Below are 25014 nucleotides of genomic sequence, written 5' to 3'. Positions count from 1 at the left end.
GTCAAGATCTTGGATGTAATAATATTTTTTAAAAGTTCAGTTAATTTTGTGGATACAAGGTGTGTTCCTTAATGTATCTGTTTAATCAGCAATCTGCCTAGAGCCCGTGGCAAACAAATCCTGTGGTCTGGCAGAATTTTCCAATTCATGGCATTGTTGCAGGCTTTTAAAATCTTAGCATGTTCTACTTCTTCTTTAGTATAATGGGGGGTTGGTGGCAATTGAGGTGCTGGAACGACTATTAAAGAGTCAGATGGCCCCACTGGTTTTAATGTGGACTCTTAGGCAGTCAAATCTGCAGCAGCGTTGCCTTGGGTCTCAAGAGAGTTATCTTTTTGGTGCCCTGACAATGTACAATGGCCACTCTTTTTGGTGCCTTGACAATGTACAATGGCCACTCTTTTTGGATACCATATGGCCTCAAGGAGAGCTAGTATTTCTGCTTTATTTTTTATTTCTTTTCCCCCTGATGTTAAAAGTCCTCTCTGTTTGTATAAGGCCCCGTGAACATGGGCAGTGGCAAAAGCATATCTGTTGTCAGTATATATGTTCAGTTTTATCTTTTTCATGCTTTAAAGACTGTGTTAGGGCTATGAGTTCAGCATTTTGAGCAGATGTTCTTTGGCTTAAGGCTTGAGCCCAAATGACCCGATCTAAAGTTACCAAGGCTGTCCCAGTATACCTAATTCCATTGGAGACGAAACTGCTTCCATCAGTGAACAGCATTTCATTAGGCTCTGTCCAGGGCACAACAGTCAGGTCCAGCCGGAGGCCTTGGAGAGTCTTGATTGTTTTGAGGCAGTCATGAACAGGCTCAGTTAGGTTGTCATCTGGGAGGAGGGTAGCCAGATTTAGAGCCGTGGTTTTTAGGAACTTTATTTGGGGCTGATCTAGAAGTAAAGCCTGATACTGGGTGAAGCGGGTGTTAGGTAGCCAATGATCTGGTGCACCCCATAGGAGGGATTGTACAGAGTGAGGGGCTACCAAGTGTAGGTCTTGTCTTAGAATTAGTTTGTCTGCCTCCTGTACCAGTAAAGCAGCAGCTGCTATGGCCTGGAGGCAAGTTGGCCATCCGGCAGCTACATGGTCCAATCTCTTTGAGAGGTAGGCGATGGGCTTCTGCCATGGCCCTAGGGCCTGTGTAAGTACCCCCTTAGCAATTCCCCTTGCTTCAGCAACACAATGTGAAGGGCTTGTTTAAGTCAGGCCATGTTAAGGCAGGGGCCGTGGTGAGTGCCTGCTTTAGATCTTTAAAGGCCTGTTGTTTAATGTTAGTCCAAATTAAGGGGCTATTTCTTCCCCCAGTGAACCCAGGTATCCAAAGGCAGCAGTAGCTTGTAGCCCTCAAAAATTTGCAAACTTGTTTTTTTCATTTTGGGGTCTGGGATTTTTAAAAATTGTCTCTATTCTTCTGGAAGATAGTGTTCTTTTTTCCCTCTTTCAATTTGTACCCCAGATAAGTGGCTTTTGAGGTGCAAATTTGAGGCTTTTTAGCTGAGACTTGATACCCCAGGGCTTGTAATTCCTTTAATAGATCTTTTGTAGCCTCCTTGCATGTGTCATAGTCTTTTGTGGCCAGGAGGAGGTCATCTACATATTGTAATAGTGTGACCTCAGGATATTTTGTCTATAAGGTCTTGGCTTAGAGCTTCATCAAACAAGGTTGGGGAATTTTTAAGTCCTTGGGGGGGGCAAACTCAAGTTAATTGTTCAGAGTACCCTCCCCCAGGGTCAGTCCATTCAGAGGCAAAGAGAGGTTGGCTTACCTTGGCCAGCAGGAGGCTGAAGACGGCATCCTTAAGATCTAGCTTTTTGGTTTGTTTCTCTTCTGGACTATCTCTGTCACTAAAGACTCTGGGCAATTTCAACCAGCTCAGATAACAATTTTCCTTGAAATCCTTCTTGTCTTTGAAGCTTTCTCCTAATGTCTGGGGGTGACTGGGTAACAGAGGCAATATTCATCACCAGCTGTTTTTCTGGGGCCTCAGGGTCCACAGGAGTGTAGGTCCTGTGAGCCTCCATCAGCTGCTCCAGGAAAGCGGCGGGGGACTCATTTGGCCCCTGAATAGTTTCGCTTACTTTTGATAGGTTAGTGGGCTTACGGGCTGCCGTGCAGAGTCCCCTAAGGAGAGTCTGGTGATACAGGTCAAGAGTCCCCTTACCTTGGTCCATGTTTGGGTCCCACCTGGGTCTATTAGAGGGGAACACACGTTCGAGATGAACAGGGTCATCAGAGGGCTGGCCATTGTGACCGGTAACAGTTCTCAGGGCCTCCCTCCAGATCCACTTGCGTTCTTCTGACGTGAAGAGAGTCTGCAGGAGCTGCTGACAATCATCCCGTCGGCTGGTGGGTAAAGGAAACAGACTCCAGGAGGGAGATGAGGCCTGAGGTCTTTCTAAGAAAGACAAGTCACTAGTAAATCCATGAAGGGAGCCTGATCTTGAGGAGATCTGCGCCTGTATCAGGTGGGGGAGCGAGAGGGGGGTGTTGGAGGAATGGCAGGGAGATGAGAAAGACCAGGGCCTTGGAGGTGTCGGGGAGGATGGGAGGCACTGCAGGGGCTGCAGGCTTCTTTGGGAAGCTGGAAGAGAAGGCTTGGTTAGAAGGACAGTTGACCCATTTACTTGGGGGCATTTTTAAAGGCATTTCTTTAGCCATGACGACTTGTCAGAGACTATATCAGTCCAAACCTGTATGTGAGGCAGTTGATCAGGATGTCCAGGGTGCCCAAGACAAATGTCTTGGACCCAGTAAGCCGTTGGAAAATTGGTAGTTCCGTATGAGGGCCACCCAACATTGAAAGTTGGCCAGTCAAGTTCAGAGAATTTTCTGAGATCAAACGGGTTGACTAACACCCCATAATCTGTTGCCTTCATTTGGAAATACTTGAAGTTAGAAATCATGCATTCAAGGGAGCCTGCCGTGTGAATTGGCCGAGATGGAGCTTGCGCCATTTGGTTACAAACAACAATCATGACAGACACACAGAAACAAACAAATAACAGGCAGGACACCAAAGACTAAGAATTTTGTCCCATTAAGTTATATAGGACTACAGTTAATGACACACAACAACACACTACCAGCAACACACAAAAGAGACAAGTGGCCACATCCAAATTCCAAACCAAAGGACCCAGCCATGTCTTCTACTTGGGTCTCAAATCAGAGCTCTGATACCCAAATGCAATACCAAGTTTTTGAGATCTCAAACCAAAGCTTACCTCCAGAAGTCCAAGACACAAAGTAATACGTCAAACAAAGACTCTGTTGCCAACTGAAGAATTTAATTGCGTTGGGCTCTCGGGTGGGGGCCAAAGGACCTAGGGGCCGATTTCCTTCTTGGTGGCCTCTCCTAGGGTCCATGGCGAGTCTCACCCCTGGAGCCAATTTCCGTCTCAGTGGCCTCCCCTAGGGAGACTCGCTGCGTTGCCCCATGTCTGAAGCTGCAGTTTTTGGTTCCCCTGAGTGACAGGATCTTGCTGGGGCCTCCAAATGTTGTGAGGTTGTCACCCAGGAAAGGAACTAAACACTTAATTAAGAATTTTAACAGAGTCTTTATTAGCTGGCCGGCGACCGCCTCCCCTGGGTATTTTGGGAGAACAGCAGCTAGCCTTGGTCTCCTGGAGTTTATAAAGGCAAAAACCACATCCCATTGGCACAGGGGTTTGTCCAGGTGCGCAAAGCAAGCTAGGTCACAGAAGCCAAAAGTGAGCAGTTAAAGCAATCAGGCATAAAATTTTCATTGTGTATGGTTTCTGTTTCTATGCAACGGTTTCTGTTTTCAACGGTTTCTCACGTGGGGGGGGGGTTAGTCTGTTATAGTTCCCATTTCTATGAGAAGGTCAATGGTTTCTCATGTGGAGGGGGTTTAGCCTGTGTCTACCTTAGTATTGTTCAGGGTCCTCTATTACAGAATGTGTCATTAGGCAGTTTCATCGTACAAACACATAGAGCGTACATGCACAAACCTAGATGGTATAGCCTACTACACACCTAGGCTATATTGTGTAGCCTATTGCTCCTACCTGAGTAACATGTTGCGCTACAATGTTACAGCAGCCACAACGTCACTAGGCAATAGGAATTTTCCAGCTCCATTCTAATTTTATGGGACCACTGTCATATATCTGGTGCATCGTTGACCAAAATGTCGTTATGCAGCATATAATTGTGTGTGTGTGTGTGTGTGTGTGTGTGTGTAGAGAGAGGGAGAGAGAGAGGAAAAAATAGATTGATTTTCAGGAATTGGCTCACAAACTGTGAGGACTGCCAAGTCAAAACCTTGCAGAGCAGGCTGGCAGGCTGGAGACCCAGGGGAGAACTGATCTCCAGCCTGAGTCTGGAGGCAGAATTCCTTCTTCCTCATGTGACCTTAGTCATTTTTTTTTTCTCTTAAAGGCCTTCAACTGATTGAATGAGGCCAACCACATTGTGCAGGGTAATCTGCTTTATTCAAAGTTTACTCATTTAAATGTTAATCTTGTCTAAAAAATATCTTCCCAGAGACATTTAGACTGGTGTTTGACCAAATATCTGTGTATCATGGTCCAGCCAAGTTGACACATAAAACTAACCACCACACCTCCTAATATGGTAGATGCAGATTTAGCTGATACTTCCCTTCCCTACCCCCATCCTCCCAATATAGTGACATCACAATCGTCAATGTTTACATTATTGTAACTATATGTATTGTTCATTGCTGCACCATGAATGTTCCTTACTCATACAATGCTTTGTTTTTCCTCGTTTTTTTGTTACTCTCTTCTTTGAGCCTACTACTAAGTCTTTTCTCACCCTTTTCCCTCATGTCGTTAAAAACATCAGGGTATTTGTTCCCTTCCCCTCTCTCTCTGCTAGAGACCTTCCTTCTGGAGCCCATTGGCCCCCTACTCCAGTCTGCACTGCTGGCTCTCCAGACCTGCAAGACAGCTGCCATCCTGGGAATCTCTCACCTTTTCCTGGGTTGGATCATGTTTCTGGATCTCAAGTGTCTGTCTTCCATGTCCTCTGAGAAAGAATGCTTGGGAAGTATGGACTTTGCATTTCTGAAAATGTCCATATTCTCCCTTCACACTTGATTTACATTTATACTTTTCATCCAAATGTACTTTTGGATGAAAATAATTTTCACTCAATTTTTTAATGTTGCTCTATTTTCTTAAGGCCTCCAACATTGCTGTTCAGGAGAATAATGACATTTTGATTCCTAATCCATATTTCTGATATCTTATTTTCTCTTCAGAAACTTTTAGAATAGTTTCCTTACCCATGAAGTTCTGACATTTCACAATGATATGCCTTAGTGTGGGTTTAATTTTCATTTATTGTGCTGGGCACTCATTGGACCATTTCCAACTGGAAAACTCACGTATTTAAGTTCTGGAATTTTTTCTAGTATGAATTCTGCCTGCTTTCTCTATTCTTGTTAGATATCCAATTAATTGGATGTTGGATTTCCTGGATTAGTTCTTTAATATTATCTGTTTCTCTCCTACTTTTATCAATCTCTTTGCTTTACTTTCTAGGAGATTTCCTCAACTTTATCTTCCAACTTCCTATTGAATTTTAAATTGTGGCTACCATACTTTTAGTTTTCAAGAGCTTAATTGTGTTCTCTGAATCAATTTTTAAAAGCATCCTATTCCTGTTTCATGAATGTAATATTGTTTCAGCTGAGGATTTTAATTTTAATTATAGTTTTTATCCCTTACGATATTTTCTTCTGTGTCATGCATTGTTGTTTCACTAGAATTTCTTTTTGTTTTCTCTTTTTGGTTTGATCTATTTCATATCAGTGGCTTCCCTCAAATGGCTGGAGATGGGTGGCTATTTGTTCATATATGGGTAATGTGCTAAACATTTGGTAAATAACTGTGCATGGGTGGAGCTTTTGACTGGTGAATTTCACCAGAAGGGGATCAGGTAGCAAGCCAACTTTTTCTTTGGAGGACTCTCCAAATGTCAGTAGCTACAGGTCTTTCGTCTGCGGTCATTTAGTTTTTCCAGAGGATGGTTCTCCTGTCTTCTTCCTGGGGGAGAAGGTTGTAGATAAACCTGGCTGGGTCTCACCATTCAGTACCCAGACTTTCACATAATCTTTTTCAGTGTATTGCCTCACATTTGTGCTTTATTGTGCCTGCAGTCCTCAAGTTCTGGATGTCTCTTGTTCCGTTTCTCCAGAGAATAAATGATTTCGTGAGGGCTTTGGAGAAAGTATAGGCAGTGACCTGGATCCACTAGGTAGGGCTGGGTACCCCGAAGGTCCAACTGTTCCTTTTAAACTTGCAATCAATTTCCTTGTTTTCATCCCTGTTGGGAAAGGTGATCATGTGCAGCTTTTTGCCCCTGCATGATCACATACAAATGGGTCTTGGGCCTGAACACTTCCTTACCGAGAATCCTCACAGCCTATACTGGGCTTATCTCCATGTGAGGGAGTATCTTGCCCTTTTTCAGACTCAATGACAGTCCTTCGTTCTGCTTAGGCTCATGAGTCAATGGCCCTCAGGCATGCCCCCAGCTTTCTGTCATTCAGACCCCGCCACGGGGGAGGGAAAGGGCGAGGGTCTGTCCACTGCAGCATGAAGTGGGGTGCTTACAGTCATATCACCTGAGTTGGTGGTGGAGTGGATCTGCTGGCCATGGGGGACCAACACACTTCAAAGGGCTGGGTCTAGTGCACTCCCTCCTCTTGCTGTTAAGTAAACACTGTGCCACTTGAGCCTGGTGTGTCTACTCTCAGCAACCTCGAATCATGCACCTCTTCCCTGGAGGCACTTCTCTGCCTTTTGGCCTTGGCCACAACAGCCTGGCCACCTAGTGAATGGTGAAACAATCTCCATGCTCCACACCTTCTTCCGAGGCAGCTCCTCAATATTCACTTCCGTAGGCACTTCCCATCATGGTTCTCACCAACGTAAGTCTCGCCATTCTTGGCTGTGTCAACTGCCATCCTCCTGTCTACCATTTTCATATATTTTGATTCAAGGTTACAAGTATTTGATCTTTTTTCCAAGATACAATGTGTCATTGCTATTGTGTCCTTAGCACCTACTACAGTATCTGGCACATAGTAGGCACTCAAATATCTGTTTTATGAGTTGAACCATTTCTTAGAATCTGCTGCAATTTGGGGTCAGTCTTTTTATGAGAATTTCTTAAACGCTCATGGTTGTGTAAGGGGTTAAAGATGTAGCAGAGACGGCCATCAGGAGGCAACCAGAGGAACTCGGATGAGATGATAATGGTTCCTGCTTCTAATCTGTTGGACCAGAAATGCTTCATTATCCTGAACGCCATACATTTCTTTTATTGGAGTTCTTTTATTCTTCTATACCTCCAGCTCCATTCTGCTCCAAGCTATTTCCAGAAATAAATTATAGCCTCCACACCTAGTAATCAACTGGCTGCTCTTCTTTGTGGCCCAATTGTGTGTGACTTTCCTATATGTGTTATTCTGCAAAGGTGATCAAAATCCAAGTCATTTGGGAGAAGTGGCATTTGCCATGAATTAGAAGGAAGAAGCCCACCAATGTAGAAAAGTTATAATGTAGCAGGGAGCTCTTCCTTGACCCACTCCCTTCTTGGGGAGTCCTTTTTTAAAGACATTCTCAAACCCGGTATATGCTTCCTTTGCAGTAATTGTTACAATTTGACATGAATTGTTTTTTGGTTTTTCTTAAAGAAGACTGGTAAGGGGATCTTAACCCTTGGCTTGGTGTTGTCAGCACTACGCTCAGCCAGTGAGCCAACTGGCCATCTCTATATAGGATCCGAACCCGTGGCCTTGGTGTTATCAGCACCTCACTCTCCTGAGTGAGCCTTGAGCTGGCGCTACGAATTGGTTTTTGAATCATTTTTTAATGACTCTCTTTCATTAGACATTAAGCTCCATGAGGTCAGGGACCACATCTGTCTTTTTTGCTATCTCCCCAGCACTCAGCACAGCACTCAGAAAATGAAAGTGGTACTCAACGACTAACTGCTGAAAAAATGAGGGACGAACCTGTCAAAGCCACAGCTGCTCAGATGTATGTATTGATGGTATTTATGTGTAGGGTAAATAGCTCTTATACACAGCTCACCTATTCTATCGCCCAAGCATAAGCTCCCTGTGACCAAATAAGAAGTCAGAAATAAGTGAATTTTATGTGGACTGGTTTTCTAAACTTGGCTCAAGGTAAAAATGAACACCTGACATAAAATTAATTTATAAATCAGTTTATTTACAGATTTTATCTTTTCTTAAAGTAAAGTTCAGTTAACAAATCTATTTACACAGGTATACACGGGAATTCATCCCAGTTATTTTACAGATCATACTTACAAACCACACCCCTAAATCTTCTGTGCAAGTTGCACTGGATGTGACTATTGGCTGAAAATGGCCTGATGACCAGGCTATTTACACATACACAGTAAACAGGTTTATTTTTTCATGTCTGCACAGTACAGTACACACAAGGAGGCCAGGCCTCCCAGAGAATGCTTTGCAATTTGTTTACCTAGAAGGTGTTGCAAAGTCCAGAAGGAAAAGCTATTAAAACATAGGTTAATTAAAATGACAGTACCTCCTTTACATCAGTTTACATTTTTCTTCACATTTTTATAATACAAAGATATTTTATTGAATTGCTGCACAACCAGTTTAAGATGATTTGTAAACATGTAAATTCCTACAATTTGCATTAAACATCATTGTAGTTTCTATCATTTGCTCTTTGAATTAATGTTTTATTCACTAGTATTCTTAAGGTAGTAAAAGGAAGATGTAAGTTTGAATTTCTTGCAGAAGTTATAAGTCTCTAATGCTGTGCTACAGAAATTCTTTAGTACACACTTTATTCAAGTATTGCAAAAAGCTAAGGCCACTTTTTTTCAAGACAAGAAAGTGAACAAAATTGTTTTTATCAATAGGCCACAACACTCTTATGAGTAATGAAATCTCTTTTGAAAGATAATTTCTCAGAGACCTGTAGTCACAGAAGGAATTTTCTTTTCTTTTAGGTAAAAGAAAAACAAATTACCTTCCTTATTAACTACTTTTGAGCTCTTCCCACTTTTCCCTAGAGTAAAAATTCCTGTTTAGACCTGAAGAGGGAATCTATACCCTGTACTTATTTAACCCAGAGTTAACTACCCTGGATAGCACAAATTGTTCTGGACTCAGAAATAATTCTGAAGCCTGTATATGTTGTTTACTACTAAATTCTGATAGTGCTATTCTAAAAGATATTAGTGCTGATGCAAAGATCTTTTTCTTAGAGGAATTATGAAGAAAGAGTGAAAGAGGATGGAGGTGTGGAAGAAGGAACAAAGATTAGAAAGAGAGTATTTAGGTTCTTGGTTAAGAGGCAGAGCTTGATTAAAAAGATACCAATATGAAAGGAGTGGCTAGGTATCCATATTTATCATTCCTAAGCCTAACAATAAACTCATTTCAATTAGATCCAAATAGTTAACATAATAAAAAAATCTAACTACTGATTTCCTCGTTTTTTTTGTTACCAAACTATGGATAATAATTTCTAGCAAAGAGTAAGACTGATCTATTCCTGCCTCTCATCTGGAACCCAGGATTCTTAAGATAGTAAAGACAGCTGGAATATGCAAGGACAGCTAGTGCCACATTCTTGGCAGCATTTCTTAGCAGAGAACTCTAAGTCCAAATTGCTGATTCCATGGATCTATATATTTTTTTTTCCTTTTCTGGAATCATAATGTCATAAAGAGTAAAGATAAATTTTCTTATTACAAATTGATTTTAGGTCCAAATAATGAAGATATAGAAAAACAACCTATATTCCTATTATAATATTTCGATATTCATTTATAAAAAATTTACAGCAGCTGTAAAGTTTCAGTATCATAAGGACAATGTGATCCTACAAACAGCCAAAGGCTGTAGACAAGATGTTTTTCTGTTTTCCAAATAACACAAACTGAAAAGAAAAGCCACATGAAAATAATATTTCCACACTACTGGTTAATAACCCCAAGAAACCTTTGCTTCTTTTAGTCAGTTTGCTCATTATGGCTACAAGACTACAGCTCAACATGAAAAGCCCAGAAGAAATGCTGGTAATACATCAATCTGAGAATTTCCCGAGACCCAATAACAACATTTCAGTGCTTTCCTTATTTGTCAAGAGCTATCATACCAGTCAGTCATTGTGCAAAATGCAAATATTCCAATGATTTCTCAGTAAGTTTCTTATAATGACAAGATGAAACCAAAGAGGAATGGAAGTGTGCATAGTGAAACATTTAAGACGCAAAGGCAAGTTTGGAGGAAAAGATGCATAAATGAACAAACGTGCACACTTAAAGATTAAACCATCTTTGGGGTTTTTCTAACATATTTTGAAGCTATAACATTCCAGGATATTCGTTAATATGAATCCAGTGGATGTCATATCATGCTTCTAATTAGGACCTTCAATATTAAGGCATTTACACTCACGCCTAAGATTAACCACGTTCTTCTAGATTACTTGAGAAGAGGAACAGGACTGATTAAGGGAAACCAGTCAAGAAGGCAGGGTAGTGAGGTCCCAGGAGAGCATCTTGTATGCTCTAATGTAGCAGCTAGAGTCTATAGATTTTTTTCAGATATAGGTAATAGCTGTGAGAAGCAATGCTGCAAGAGAGGCAGAATTAAATTTTACAGTGCTTTTAAATAATTTTTTCCCATTCCTCCTACTGCAAGTGATCTTGGAAAAGCTCATTTTCTTTTCACTGAATTAAACTGACTTCAATACATGTATGGATTTGTTAAAACTGTAGGTTTCCTGTGCAAAGACTATGAACCATATAAGCTTCAAGATGGAGGTTTAACTATTACAAGAACTTTCACTTGAATAGGGACACACGTTTTCAACTTAATAATTTACCTTAAAATAAATTAAAAAATGTTTCATAGCACAAAACAAGCACACAAACAAGAGACAATATCTTTTTGTCTTTGGTGCACACACTCATTTCCTAAATCATTCAAGTAACAGCATCTCTGACTTCTTGGGGAAAGATGGGGGTTGAAGGTTTGTAGGCCAAAATGAATTGTTTCCACTTTTGCCATGCCTGGATGCCTGAGATGGTCCTGAGTATCTGTGATTCTGGGAGCAGCTCGTAGAGGTTCAGAATGAGTAAGAAAAGTGCAGGGGTAAAACAAGGAGTAGAAGAACCAGCCCTGCCTCAGTCCTTTGAGCCCAGTCTTCACTGGGGGCATTTCTCTGTTTTCATGCCCATATAGAGAACACCAAATATAATGCAAAGGTTTAAAATTCTTTAGCTGGTGCCCAGAAAGCAAGGCTACCCATTTATTTCTGTTAACTTGATAGTCCACTTGGTGCTGCTCAACTGCAATAATGGAAGAAAATGGTCTTCAAAAAGAAATGAAATAAACTCCAGAATATAAAATAGGCAGACATTATTAAACTTGCCTATTTTAGAAGTGGTTAAGGATTTAATACTGTTTAGAGAATATAATGTCCATATATGACTTTCATGGTACAGACCAGGATTACATTTCAAAAATGGTATTTATCTGTAGACCTCTCTGACTGACTTCGGATTTGAGAAAGTGATACCCTATTCTAAGCTCAGAGGTAAGTCTGATGTTTTCAGCCCTCATCTGACACCTAGAAGGGTGTTAACAAGAGGTGTAGGATTATGCTGTGTCTCAACATCAGAACTGCAACCCTGCCCACCGAAAATAACCAATTAATCCAGTGGATAGTCTCTAAAGGCAAAGGCTGTAATACCAGATATATATACTACATTGTCCCATCAACTCCAAACCAGTAGTCTTTAAGAACAGGTACAAGGTCCAGAAGCACTCTTGTTATGATGGAGATGGGGTGTATATCAGGAGGCAGAAAGGCCCAGGACTCATATTAGCAGTGTTCGATTTATTTGCAAGATGTCACACAAGTAGCATTCTTCCCTGTTTTTCACTGATCTGATTCAGAACATCAATAGTATCTTTGATCAAGGTCTCAAAGATGCCATCAGCTAGCTGCATCTTCACACACAACTCATCCTCATCATAGTTCACCCACTGTGCCTCTTCCTCATGGAGCTCCTGTACCTAGAAATAGAAGGCAACAAGGTTAGAAAATCCCTGTCACAAAAAGCTAGGAAATTAATGATATTTACTATCTCTATAGTCTCATCTATGGGATTACAGCTCAAAAAATAAACCCAAGAAAACAGGTCATTTATATGATATCATCACTTTTAAAATTGCAAGAAGTTTAAAGAAACTCAGTTGGTGAATAAAATAAAAATTGCTTCGAAACTACATTTCAGTTTGACATTTTAGTATTTTTTAGCTATTAAGGATTACAAGTGTGTTGTTGTTATGGTTTGAATGTGTCCCCCCACAAATTCATGTGTTGGAAACTTAATCCCCAATGCAATGGTGTTAAAAGGTAGGACCTTTAAGACGTGATTATGTCATGAGGGCTCTGTCTGTCCTCACGAATGGACTAATGCAGTTATCAAGGGAGTGGGTTCCTGATATAGATGAGTTTGCCCCCTCCTCCTCTCTTGTGTGTGTGCACAAGCTCGTGCTTTCTTGCTCTTCCACCTTCTGCCACGGGTGATGTAGCAAAAATGACCTCTGCAGATGAGGACCCCTCAACCTTGGACTTCCCAGCCTCCAGGACTGTATGAAATAAGTCTCTATTCTTTACAAATTACCAAGTCTCAGGTATTCTGTTATAGCAGCACAAAACAGACTAAGACAGTTGTCTATATCAACATAAGAGAATATGTATAAGAATTTAAGGTGAAGGAAGATCACAAAATGCTGGATTTATATCCAAAGACAATATTGGATATGATTTCAGAGTATAAATAAATAGCATTTAATATTCATTAGGATATTTTAAAAATATAACACTGCTTAAGTTTATTTTAAAAATCACTGTTATAGAATACTTGTTTTTTGTATTTTAGGATTTTGGGATTCCTAGGTAAATGAAAACTAATCAAATTAGAAATAACTGCCCAATATTTATTGTTTATAATAAATTTTTAAAAACTACATTATGGGGAACACTTATTCTATTTTATGGATAACGTGTTGCCCGATTCTACAATTGTAATAAAGCCAATTGAGATCTCAAAAAACAAACCAAAAAAAGCACTACTTTATTATAAAGGAAACATGTCAGACTTTATTATACACAGTGACACGTGAATGGGATGGAGGCCAGGTAGAGAAAGTAGATGGTGAACTCTGATCTAGTCACAAATTCAGATGTTAATTGCAGTGACAGAGGTCACTACCAGAAGTCTAACTTGGCAAAAAAAAAAAACAAGAGATAACAAGCTCCTGGCTTGCCCTTATCACAGTTTCATCTCGAAAAAGGCAGAGGAAGTAAAGAGGGGAACTTGTACTCTGGTCCCTGTTATGAGGAAATGAGAAGACTCTCAGGAGAAAAAGACCACATCAGCATCCTGAAGTGTGAAAGAGTGAGAGAGGGGAAGACCAGCGCTGTCCAGCATATACTCTTGGTCGGGGTTGACAAATATATGACAAGGTGGCTGTCACATTCTTTCTCTTTAAGGAAGGTTGTTTTAAAGATATGTAAACATTCATTCCTCTGTTCCCTAATTTACACTCCATGTAACACAGATGTATGACCAAAAAGGGTTCTACAGCCAAATAAGTTTTAGAGATTTATGATGTACACTAGCCTCTTAAAGAGAAGTCCACCAGTAAAGAAACTTGTGTGTGTCAGAGTTTCCTGTGTTTATTTGACCACAGAATCATGTTGTGTGGTTGTGTAAGAAATATTTATTAACCTACCAAGGAATTGGTGATTCTCTCTTACAAAGGACGCTGTAAGAAACAGCCTAATGCAACACTTCTCAAACTGGTGCTGAGAGATAACTATGTTCTGGGAATGCTAATAGGTGCATCTGTACAAAAGATTTCACATCCCTAATGAATTTGTTCAAAGATGTACAGCTTTCCTTTTTATAGACAAGTTCTCTTAGCTTTTAATATTAAATCTGTTTTTTGAGTAATTTCCTCCGCAATAAGAAAACTTAGGAAACACTGTCCTAAGGAAATCTTTTTCACACTTGTAGTAGAAATATAGGCTCATGACATTATTTATTATTCTCTCAACGCACTCCACACTGAAATGTAAGACTTCAGTGCTGGCAAAAGCTTTGCTTCTCCTTAAGAACAGAAACTATTTCTTTCTCAGTCAGTGAGAACTAACATGATGTTTCCTGTTTGCTTTGGTCATCGGAAAGCTCAAAGCCCAAATTGGAACTTCAATTATAGCAACTGCAAATCTGCCTCTATTTTTTTCTCCTGGTCTCCAGAGTCTATTATATTCTATGACATATTTCCCCAGCTCTTGCTCCTGAAGATATATGTATATATGTTTGTACATATATATACATATAAAAACTACTAAATATATAAACAAATTAATTAAATTATATTTAAAAGTAAGACTAACAGTCACTTCATTTTTTTTTTTTTTTTGACAGGGCATTGGGCTGGTAGAATACAAAAATGTGGTAAATAGAATGTGGCCTGATTTCAGCAAGAAGATGCCAGGGTCTTTCACCATATCCTTGTGAACAAGATGGGGAAACACAGACAAGTCAGTCAGTGTTTTGCACTTTTTTGGTTAAAGAATAGCTATTAACCTGGAAGGAAGTTTCTGCCTGGAAGACTCAGGAGCTTTTCCCTCCGTGCTCCCATTTTACCTTGTTCATATTCCACTATAGCAATTACCATGTTGAATTGTATTCTGTGTACCTGTTCTACCAGTAGGCTGTGAGCTCTTAAAGGATTGTTTCTTTTTATTTATAGTTCCCTAGTGACTAGGACAGTGCAAATAGAAGGTGCTACATAAATATCTGGTATATTGACATTTTCAGTGAAAGCTGAAAGGCTGTCTTTGGCTCTGTCCAGTTCATTGTTTTCAGCAATGTCCTAGATGAAGGAAGGTATATCAGTTTTAGAGATAACATGAAGCTAGGAAATATAAATACCTGTCTTTGAAGAAAGAACCCAAAAAATGTGTTGGTAGCCTGGAACAATGGGCCAAATCTAACAAGATGAAAAAATAAAATAATATCCTGTAATAGGGTGCAAAAAAATAACTATAAAACTGCAGGTTGGGATTTTAATCTTGGGGTTTTCCTAAGCACCTGTGAGTCTATGAGTACGATGTAGCTAAAAATAAACAAAAGAAATGTGATCCCAAACAGTATTAATCAAAGTGTACTATCTAAAAAAAAGGAGGTCATATGACTGTACTCATTAAACAATACACGAAACATTACATGACCAATTCTGAGCACTGTATTTAAAACGGGACACTGCAGAGAGCTGAAGCTGATGTTGTTGAAGGCACACAAAACCACATCACACAACAGGAGAGGGTACCAACATCGAATAGGGAGAAAAGACAGATGAAACAGGATAGCTGCTTCAAAAGGGTGTAGGAAGAATGAAAATTGTTATGTAAAGCCCCAAAGCTATAAAAGAAAATTGTAATTAATTACATGAAAACCAATTTAGGCTTAATATGATAAAGAACTTATCAATGATAGGCAGAAACTCAGGAGCTGTTGAGTATCTGTAAAGGAAATTCAGTCATTAGGTAGGTGGTTTCACTATGGGATTTGCCATTCTAAGTATAATTCTACCTATCGTAGAGAGATTTTCAAGGCCACTGAACATAAAGGATATATAAAAGTTGGTCTAATTACTTGTTACTCATTCCATGTCATATATACTTTGAAAATACACTGCTAAAAATAGCTCAAATTCTCAGCTAACCTAAGATATAAGTTAATCAATGTCTTTGTGAAGGGTAAAGGGACAGAGAGTGAGAACTAAAGCTGAAAGAAAGATTTCTCTTCTTTTTTGGCTAACAGAGATCTTTATGTCAAAAAAACATTATTTGTATTATACTCACCTCAAATAATACCTAAAGACACATGCATGCTTAGACAGATTAGGGACCTTCCCAGCCCAAGCAACAGCTAAAATATACATTTTAAAAATCTAGAACAAGAAACAGTTTATTATGAAATGTTCAGTATAATCATTTATCATGTTACAAGTGTTTTAAAAGGGCAATTAAGATTCAGTTTGATAAAAGAACCATTCACCATGATCAGGCAGAATTTATCCCTGGGATGCAAGGATAGTTCAACACATGCAAATCAATAAATGTGATATACAGCGCTAACAAAATGAAGGATAAAAATCATATGATCATTAACATAAAAATCATATGATCATTTCAATAAATGTGGAAAAAGCATTCGACAAAATTCAATACCATTTCATGATTAAAGACTGTCCACAGATTAGGTATAAAGAGAATGTACGTCAACACAATAAAGGCCATATATGACAAACCCACAGCTAACTTGATTCTCAGTGGTGAAAAGTCGAAAGCCTTTCCTCTAAGATCAGGGACAAGAAAAGGATGCTTACTCTCACCACTTCTTTTCAACACAGTACTGAAAGTCCTCACCAGAGTAATTAGGCAAGAGAAAGAAATAAAAGGCATCCTAATAGGAAAGGAAGAAGTGAAATATGCTATATTTGCTGATGACATGATCTTTGGTGGATCTAAAAATTTCACCAAAAAAACTATTAGAACTAATAAACATATTCAGTAAAGCTGTAGAGTCAAAATCAACATACAAAAATCAGTACTGTTTGTATGTACTAATAACAAACTATCTAAAAGGGAAATTAAGAAAACAATCCCATTTACAATAGCAAAATAAAATAAAATTTAAAATAAATAAAATAAAATAAAAAATAAAATACTTAGATAGAAATTTAACCATGGAAGAAAAAGACCTGTACACTGAAAACTATAAACACTGACCAAAAAAATTTAAGAAAACACAAATAAATGGAAAGGTATCCTGTGTTCATGGACTGCAAGAATTTTTTATTTATTTATAAAGAAACAAAGTTTATTTTTCACTATTCTGGAAGCCAGAAAGTCCAAGGTCCAGGAGGCTCATCTGGTGATGGTCTTCTTCTTGGTGGGAACTCTGCAGAGTCCTGAGGTAGTGCAAGACGTCATGAGGTGAGAGGACTGAGTGTCCTAATGTTCTTTTTTCCTCTCTTTATAAAGCCACCAGTTTACTCTCATGATAACCCACGAATCCATTAACCCATTAAAATTGGAAGAATTAATATTGTGAAAATGTTCATACTACCCAAAGTGATCTAAAGAATCAATGTCAGGGCCAGCCCATGGCTCACTTGGGAGTGTGGTGTTGATAACATCAAGGCCACAGGTTCGGATCCCTATATAGGGATGGCCGGTTAGCTCACTTGGGAGAGAGTGGTGCTGACAACACCAAGTCAAGGGTTAAGATCCCCTTACCGGTCATCTTTTAAAAAGAAAGAGTCAATGTCCACTGTATCAAAATTCCAATGTCATTTTTCACAGGAATAGAAAAAACAATTCTTAAATTCATATGGAACCATAAAAGACCCCAAATAGCCAAAACAATCTTAAGCAAAAGGAACAAAGCTGGAAGCATTATACTACCTCACTCAAAATATTTTATAAAGTGATTGTAATCAAAATAGCGTGGTACTGGCATAAAAATGGACACCTTGACTAACGGAACAAGATAGAAAGTCCAGAAATAAACCCACACATTTACAGCCAATTGATTTTTGACAAAGGTGCCAAGAACATACAATGGGGAAAGGACAGTTTCTTTAATAAATGGTGTTGGGAAAACTGGCTAACCACAAGCAGAAGAATAAAAGTGTATCTTTATCTCAAACCATATGCAAAAATCAACTCAAAATGGATTAGACATAAATATAAGACTTGAAGTTCCAAAACTACTAGAAGAAAACATAGGGAGAAAGCTCCATGACATTGGTCTGGGCAACGATTTCTTGGATATGACCCTGAAAGCACAGGTTACAAAAGCAAAAAAAAAGAGAAATAGGATGACATCAAACTAAAAAGCTTCTGCACAGCAAAGGAAACAATAAAGCAGACAGACAACCCACAAAATGGGAGAAAATATTTGTAAACCATACATCTGGTAAGGGGTTAATATCCAAAATATATAAGGAACGCAACTCAATATCAAGAAAACAAATAACCTGATTAAAAACTGGGCAAAGAATCTGAATAGACATTTCTTAAAAGAAGACATACAAATGGCCAACAGGTATATAGAAAAATGCTCAACATCACTAATCATTAGTAAAATTCAAATTAAAACCACAATGAAATATCACCTCACACCCATTAGATAGGCTTTTATCAAAATGGCAAAAGATAACAAGTGTTGGAGAGGATGCAGAGAAAAGGGAACCCTTGGACATTGTTGGTGGGGAATGTAAATTACTACAGCTATTATGGAAAAGAGTTTTTTGAGCTTCCTCAAAAAACTAAAAACAGAACTACCGTATGATCCAGTAATCCCACTTCCAGGTATACTGTATATATCCAAAGGAACTGAAATCAATGTCAAAGGGGTATCTTAAGACACTCCCACCATGTTCACTGTAGCTTTACTCACAAAAGCTACAATGGACTCACAAAAGCCAAGGTGTGGAATAAGTGTCCACCAATGAATGAATGAATAAACAAAATGTAGTCTATATACACAATGGAATACTATTCAACGCTAAAGAAGAGGAAAATCCTGTCATCCGTGACAACACAGATAAACTTGGAGGACGTTATGCTAAAGTGAAATAAGCCATGCAAAGAAAGACAAATACTACATTTTCTCACTTATATGTGGAATCTAAAAAAACTGAACCCTCAGAAGAGCAGAGCAGAATGACAGGTACCAGAGGCTAGGGCTGAGGTGGTGTGGCAGGGTGCGTATGTGTGTGTGTGGAGAGGGAGGAAACAGGGAGTTGTTGGTCAAAGAGTATAAGGTTTCAGATATACAGGAAGAATAAGTTTTGAGGTCTACTGCACAGCAGGGTGACTATAGTTAATAAAACGTATTGCATATTTCAAAATAACTAAGAGTAAATTTCAAATGTCTCACTATAAAAAATAACACGCAAGCAAGGTGATGGATATGTTATTTAGCTTGATTTAATCATCCCACATTGCATGAGAGTCCTTCAGAAAGTTCATGGAAAGATTTGTATTATCTTTCAGTTCTATTTTTCCATTAACAAAAATCATATTACAAACATCACATTGTACCCCTTAAATATATACAATTATGAATTGTCAACTAAAAGTAATATTAAAAAAAAAATTCTGCTGACCAATTAGCTCAGTTGGTTAGAGTGCAGCCTTATAATACCAAAGTCAAGGGCTTGGATACCTGTACAGCCCAGCCACCAAAAACAAAGAAAAACAAACAAAAGACAAGACAAAACAAAAAAAGATTCTCTTTGACGCCAACCCCTCCACTGTGTGTATTCCATCCTCTGTCCACTCAGGGAATTGTTCTCCTCTCTTCCCTGCATCATCACATTTTCTCTGAATCTCTCCCATCAGTATACAAACAGCATATTTCTTTCTAAAAGAATTCTCTCTTGTCACCACTTCCCACTCCATTTTTTTCTTTACCACAAAACTCCTTTGAAGTGTCCAATTTTGCTCTCCCTAATCTGTCCCTCATTCTCTTGTGAAATCCACACTAATCAAGCTTTTATCTCACCCATGCCACCAAAACTACTTGTTTTAACATTAAGATCAATAATGACCTCCACAGTGCTAAGTTTCATGGTTAAGTTCTCAGTCCCTATTGCACTTCACCCATTAGCAGCACTCGACACAGCTGATCCCTCCCCTCTCTGACCTGGTTTTCTTCTACCTCATTGGCTATTCCTGCCCCTTTTGTTGGTTCCTCCTCACCTTCTTAACACTCGAAACATTGGATGCTCCAGGAATCAGTCCATGCACCTCCTATTTGTCTTCACTCTTTCTTGGTCTCATGACTTTGACCACCACCTATATGTTCACCACTCCCAAATTCATATCTCCAGCCTAGGACTCTTGCTTGAACTTCAGACTCATATATCCTATTGCCTACTCAATATCTCCATTTGAATATCTACTAGACATCTCAAATTTAACATGTTCAAAACAGAACAACTGATGTGCCTGGCAAATATGCTTCTCCTAAATCAGCAAATGGCAACTTCATCCTTCCAATTGCTCAGGCCAATCCAATGGAGTTCTCCTTAACACCTTCCTTTTTCTTATATCCCACATTCAATTTATCAGCAATTCTGTTGTTCTGTTGTAAAGTATATCCAGAATCTGACCATTTCTCACCACTTCCAACCACCAAACTGGTCCCAGCCACTATTATCACTTGCCTGGATTATTACAGTGTCCTACTGGTCTCCTTGCTCCCACTTTTGCCTCCCTGTCTCGGTCAATTCTCAACACTGCAGGCAGGGTGGTCCTATAAAAACCTAAGTCAGATCACGTCACTTTTCTGCTCAAAACCTTAAACATCTGCCCTTCTCAATAGAGTAAAAGCTCAAGTCCTTAAAGCCGATCAGACCCTCCATGGTCTGGCCCCCACACTCATCCTCCATCACCTCTGGGACATCAGCTCCTACTACTCGTTTCCACCTCTCGCTCTGCTCCATACACAGTGACTATTCCTTCAGTATGCAAGGCCCACTATAGCTTTTCCTTAGAATGTTCTTTCTCTGATGAGCACTTGGCTCATTCCCTTACTTTCTTTAGTCTTTTATGCAAACATCATCTTCTCAGTGAGATCTTCCTCAGCCAACCTAACTAAAATTGCAACCTCCTTCACTCAACATTTCCTTATTCCCTCTGTATATTTGATTTATCATATCTGTTTCCCTCATTAGAATGAAAGTTCCTTGAAGAGTTTTGTCTGATTTGCTCACTAATGTTCCCCAGGGCCTAGAGTACCACCTAGCATATAGCAGGTGCCTAAGAAATAATTATTGATGGACAGGATCAATTTGTACTGGCCACACATGCTACTTGGTGCTCAGTGGATCCTTTCAATAATGCTTTAATAGGGAAATATGTGAACAGTTCTTTTCTCATTATTGTTATGAAGCATGGTTCCAACCGGACTTTGTTCACATGATTTAATTCTATATTAACAACATCACAATCTAGTGTGATGGAAAAAAAGATTGGAAATGGTTATAAAAATGTATTTAAAAACTTGACAATATGATTGACAATATGATATAATATAGAAAGTTGGACTCAGAGCATTCTGGGAATTACATCTACTAGCAGTATTTAGGCAGAGGTGACTGCCTCTGCTTGCTCCTAGTCAAAGTGCTTTTGCCCTCAAGAATGTTATAACAGGCATAGGTGACAGATTAAAAATACTGTAGCTAAAACAGATTTAAGTGCTTGTATGTTTTTATAAAAAGATGGAATTCTTTCACATTTAAAAAAACAAAAATGTTTAAGTGATATATATAATAATAATTAATAATAACATAATAATCTCAGAGCATCAAGTCAAATTTCTGTCCCAAGTTCTAATCTACATAATTTGGACTCTGGCTATTTGCAGACAGGGAGGGCAGGGATCAAGTATGAAGGCTGTAAGTCAATGAAAATAAATGTTAATAATATCTAATATTTTTGAGAGCTTCCTATATGCCACTTAATACATATTATATCTCAGTTAATCATCACAAAAACTCTATGAGGCTGCCATTTTACAGATGGGGAGACTGAGACAGAGAGATGAGGTAACTTACCAAAAGCCACTTTTTTTTAACCCTTTTAAAACATTTTTTATTTTTTAATTGACATGTAATAATTGTACATATTTATGGGGTACAGAATAAAATTTTGATACACGTATACACTGTGTGATGATCAAATCAGGCCAGCATATTCACCGCCACAAACATATTTCTTTGTTATGAGAACATCTGAACTCCTTTCTTCTAGACATTTGAAAATATACAGTAAATTATTGTTAATTACAGACTCCTAACACTACAGACTATTAGAATTTATTCTTCCTATCTAACTGTAATTCTGTATCCATCAACCAACCTCTCCCTATCCCCTGTCCCTTCTCCTGCCTGCCCTTCCTAGCCTCTAATAACCTCAATTTTACTCTCTACTCTATGAACTCTTTTTTAAGCTCCCAAATGTGAGTGAGAACATTCAGTGTTTATCTTTCTGTGCCTGACTTACTTCATTTAACATAATATCTTCCATGCTTATCCATGTTGTCATGAATATCATGATTTTCATTCTTTTTTTATGGCTAAGTGGCATTCCATTGTGTATATACACCACATTTTCTTTATTCATCTGCTGACAGACACAGATGATTCCATATCTTGGCTATTGTAAGCAATGCTGCAATACACGGTGCAGGTATCTCTTTAGTATACTGATTTCCTTTCCTTTGGATAAATACCTAGGAGTGGGATTGCTGTATCTTAAGGTAGTTCTATTTTTAGTTTTTTGAAGAACTGCCATACTGTTTTCCACAATAGGTGTACAGTGTCAGCAAGTGGTAGGAACGAGATTGAAACCTTACAGTCTGATTCCAGAGACCGTACTCTTAACTACTATGCCATCCTCTCCCATTTTAGTAGTGCTAACACCCATGACAGCATTTGGGGTTCATTACCTCCAACAATATTAAATGAAGCTCAGGAAGTTGCAGAACCCTTTAAAACTGGAGATTCTAAGAAAAATAGTCAACAGTTAAAACTATAGAAAAACAATAAAAACCATTAATTTTCTAAGAAAAGATGACTTCATTTTATCTATAGTATTGGACTGACCAAAGTATTAACCACTGTCTTCTCCTGCTCTCTCGAACTATAATATCCAAATATTAATTACAAGTAAAATTTGGAAAACTCTTGGAGTACATAAAAAGACAACAAAAGATAACTCTGTATAAGAAAACTAGCTGTCACGACTTCCAGCAAAAGTGGTAAAGTAAGAGTAAAATAAAGTAAAATAACATAAAAAAGTTCTCATATAAATATGTAGATATATTGGATAAAATATGACAAAAATATTTGTAATGCATACAGAAATCTTGAGGGCTGGGGGAGGGTAGAATCCTAAGAACCAGAACAAATGTGTATTTAAAAAAGTGGCAAGGGGGAGAAAATTGTTAATGGACACCAACAATGAGTATGTTTTGTAATGACAAATATGCCAACTATCCTGATTTGATCATCAAATATTGTACACAAATACTGATGGTCAACTCTGTACCGCACAAATATGTATAATCAATTGTGTTTCAATAAAAGTAAATAAATAAATAAAAGAGTGGCAAGTGCTGACTACTTAGGGGAGGAGTTAAGAGCCATCCAGAGAGAATAGGCCAAAGATATTCCTAAAGAAAGTACCACAGTGAATTGAAGAATTGGGAAGAGGTAATATTCTAAGAGGCAATAGCTGAGAATTTTCCAGAACTGAGTAAAGATATAAATCTATAGATTCAGAAAATACAATTGAGTCTAAAAAAGGATAAATAAAAAAAATTCCACATCTAGACACATCAAGAGAAATTATAGAATGAGTATACACACATGTGCACAATCTTAAATAGAAAGCAAAAAGAAAATACCAATTCCCCATAAAGGACTATCAGCAGATTTCTCAAGAGCAACAAGAGGTCAGATTACAACGAAATAATATCTTCAAGTTGCTGCAGTAAAAGAACTGTCAAGTTAGAATCCTACATAGAACTAATCTATCACTCAAGAGTTGAGTTGAAATAAAGACAAGACTGAGAGTTTACATTAAAGACCTGAAGTTAATGAAATACTAAATTATGTACTGCACAAAGACGGCAACTGAACTAGAATGAAGGAAAGGGATCGCAGAAACAAAGGTATCTATATTATTTTCCATTCCTTTTCATACTTTTGAAATATTTCATAATTAAACATGTAAAAGATTTAGAAAAATAGCTGATAACAGGTTAAAAAAAAAGTAACAAAATTATTTATACCAAAATAAGCTCATTCTTTTGGTAAAGATAAAAAAATTGGTAACAGCTAGTATCGGCAAAGGTGAGAAGAACCACTCTGAAAATAGCACTGGTGAATAATTAGTACGCCCTTTCTGGAGAACAATTTGGCAACACATACAAAAATCTTAACATTCTGCACATACTTTTAATAAGCAATTCTACTTCTAGAAACATATCCTAAGGAAATTATTGGAAATATATGTAAATATATATTGCAAGATGTTTATTACCAAAATGTTGTTTTAAAAAGAATAAAAAGTTATTTACTGGTTAATAAATTGTAGTACATACATATGACGGACAACTATATTTCCACAAAAAATAAAATAAAGCTGTAAAAAATAATATAAAATAGATGAACATTTAATAACAAGAAAAAATGTCCACATTTTAATAATTTACTTATTTTACTTGTTTTTACAGCAATCAGATTTCAAAAAAGAGACTACAATTCCAGTTTGTTTAAAAAAATTCTCTATACAAAAAAGACTCAAAATCTATACACACCAAAATATTAGAATTATCTAGGTGGTAAGATTATCATAATTATTTTCTTTTGATTAATCAGTATTTTCTAAACTTCCTAAAACAAGCATAATTATTTCATAATAAATACTATTTTTAAAACCTCTTTTAATTTCTATTTTAAGACACTTTCCTTTTGAGACCCTAAAGGAAAAAATTTTGTTTTATGTGTTATAAAAAAAATAGTTGTTTTAAATCTCAATTCCTCTAAAATGCAGGTTGGCCAAATCTAATAGTAGGAGAGGAGGCTAGTTTGCTTAGCAATTTTTGTTAGTAATCAAATCAAGAGGCTAACAGTATCATTTTTTTAAATATCAAGAATGAGCTCATGCAAAAAGTTACACAGGTCAGGTCTCTGTAGGAAGACGAAAAATATTTTATGACAGGCAAAAGGGATATTCACACAATATATATTTTGTTATTGTTTACCAATTGCTAAATCGCTTCAATTTTTGTGCACAGACATCACCCTCATCCAAACTATAATAATCTTA

The 25014-nt window shown here is 38.0% G+C and overlaps 1 protein-coding gene across 1 annotated transcript in view; it reads right to left on the bottom strand.

Moving 5' to 3' along the window:
- Nucleotides 1-8211: 8211 nt before the first annotated feature.
- The window catches only part of CEP350 (centrosomal protein 350), a 165457-nt gene continuing 148654 nt past the window's right edge, over nt 8212-25014 (bottom strand). The window contains exon 38 of the mRNA XM_063103904.1: nt 8212-12095. Within this exon, the coding sequence (XP_062959974.1) occupies nt 11931-12095 (165 nt within the window). The 3' untranslated portion in view covers nt 8212-11930. The remainder of the gene's footprint in view (nt 12096-25014) is intronic.

The sequence above is a fragment of the Cynocephalus volans genome, chromosome 8 (genome assembly GCF_027409185.1).
Source record: "Cynocephalus volans isolate mCynVol1 chromosome 8, mCynVol1.pri, whole genome shotgun sequence".
In the NCBI taxonomy this organism is placed as follows: domain Eukaryota; kingdom Metazoa; phylum Chordata; class Mammalia; order Dermoptera; family Cynocephalidae; genus Cynocephalus; species Cynocephalus volans.
The sequence above is the reverse complement of the archived record's forward strand: the minus strand, read 5'-3'. Positions and strand labels throughout refer to the sequence as shown.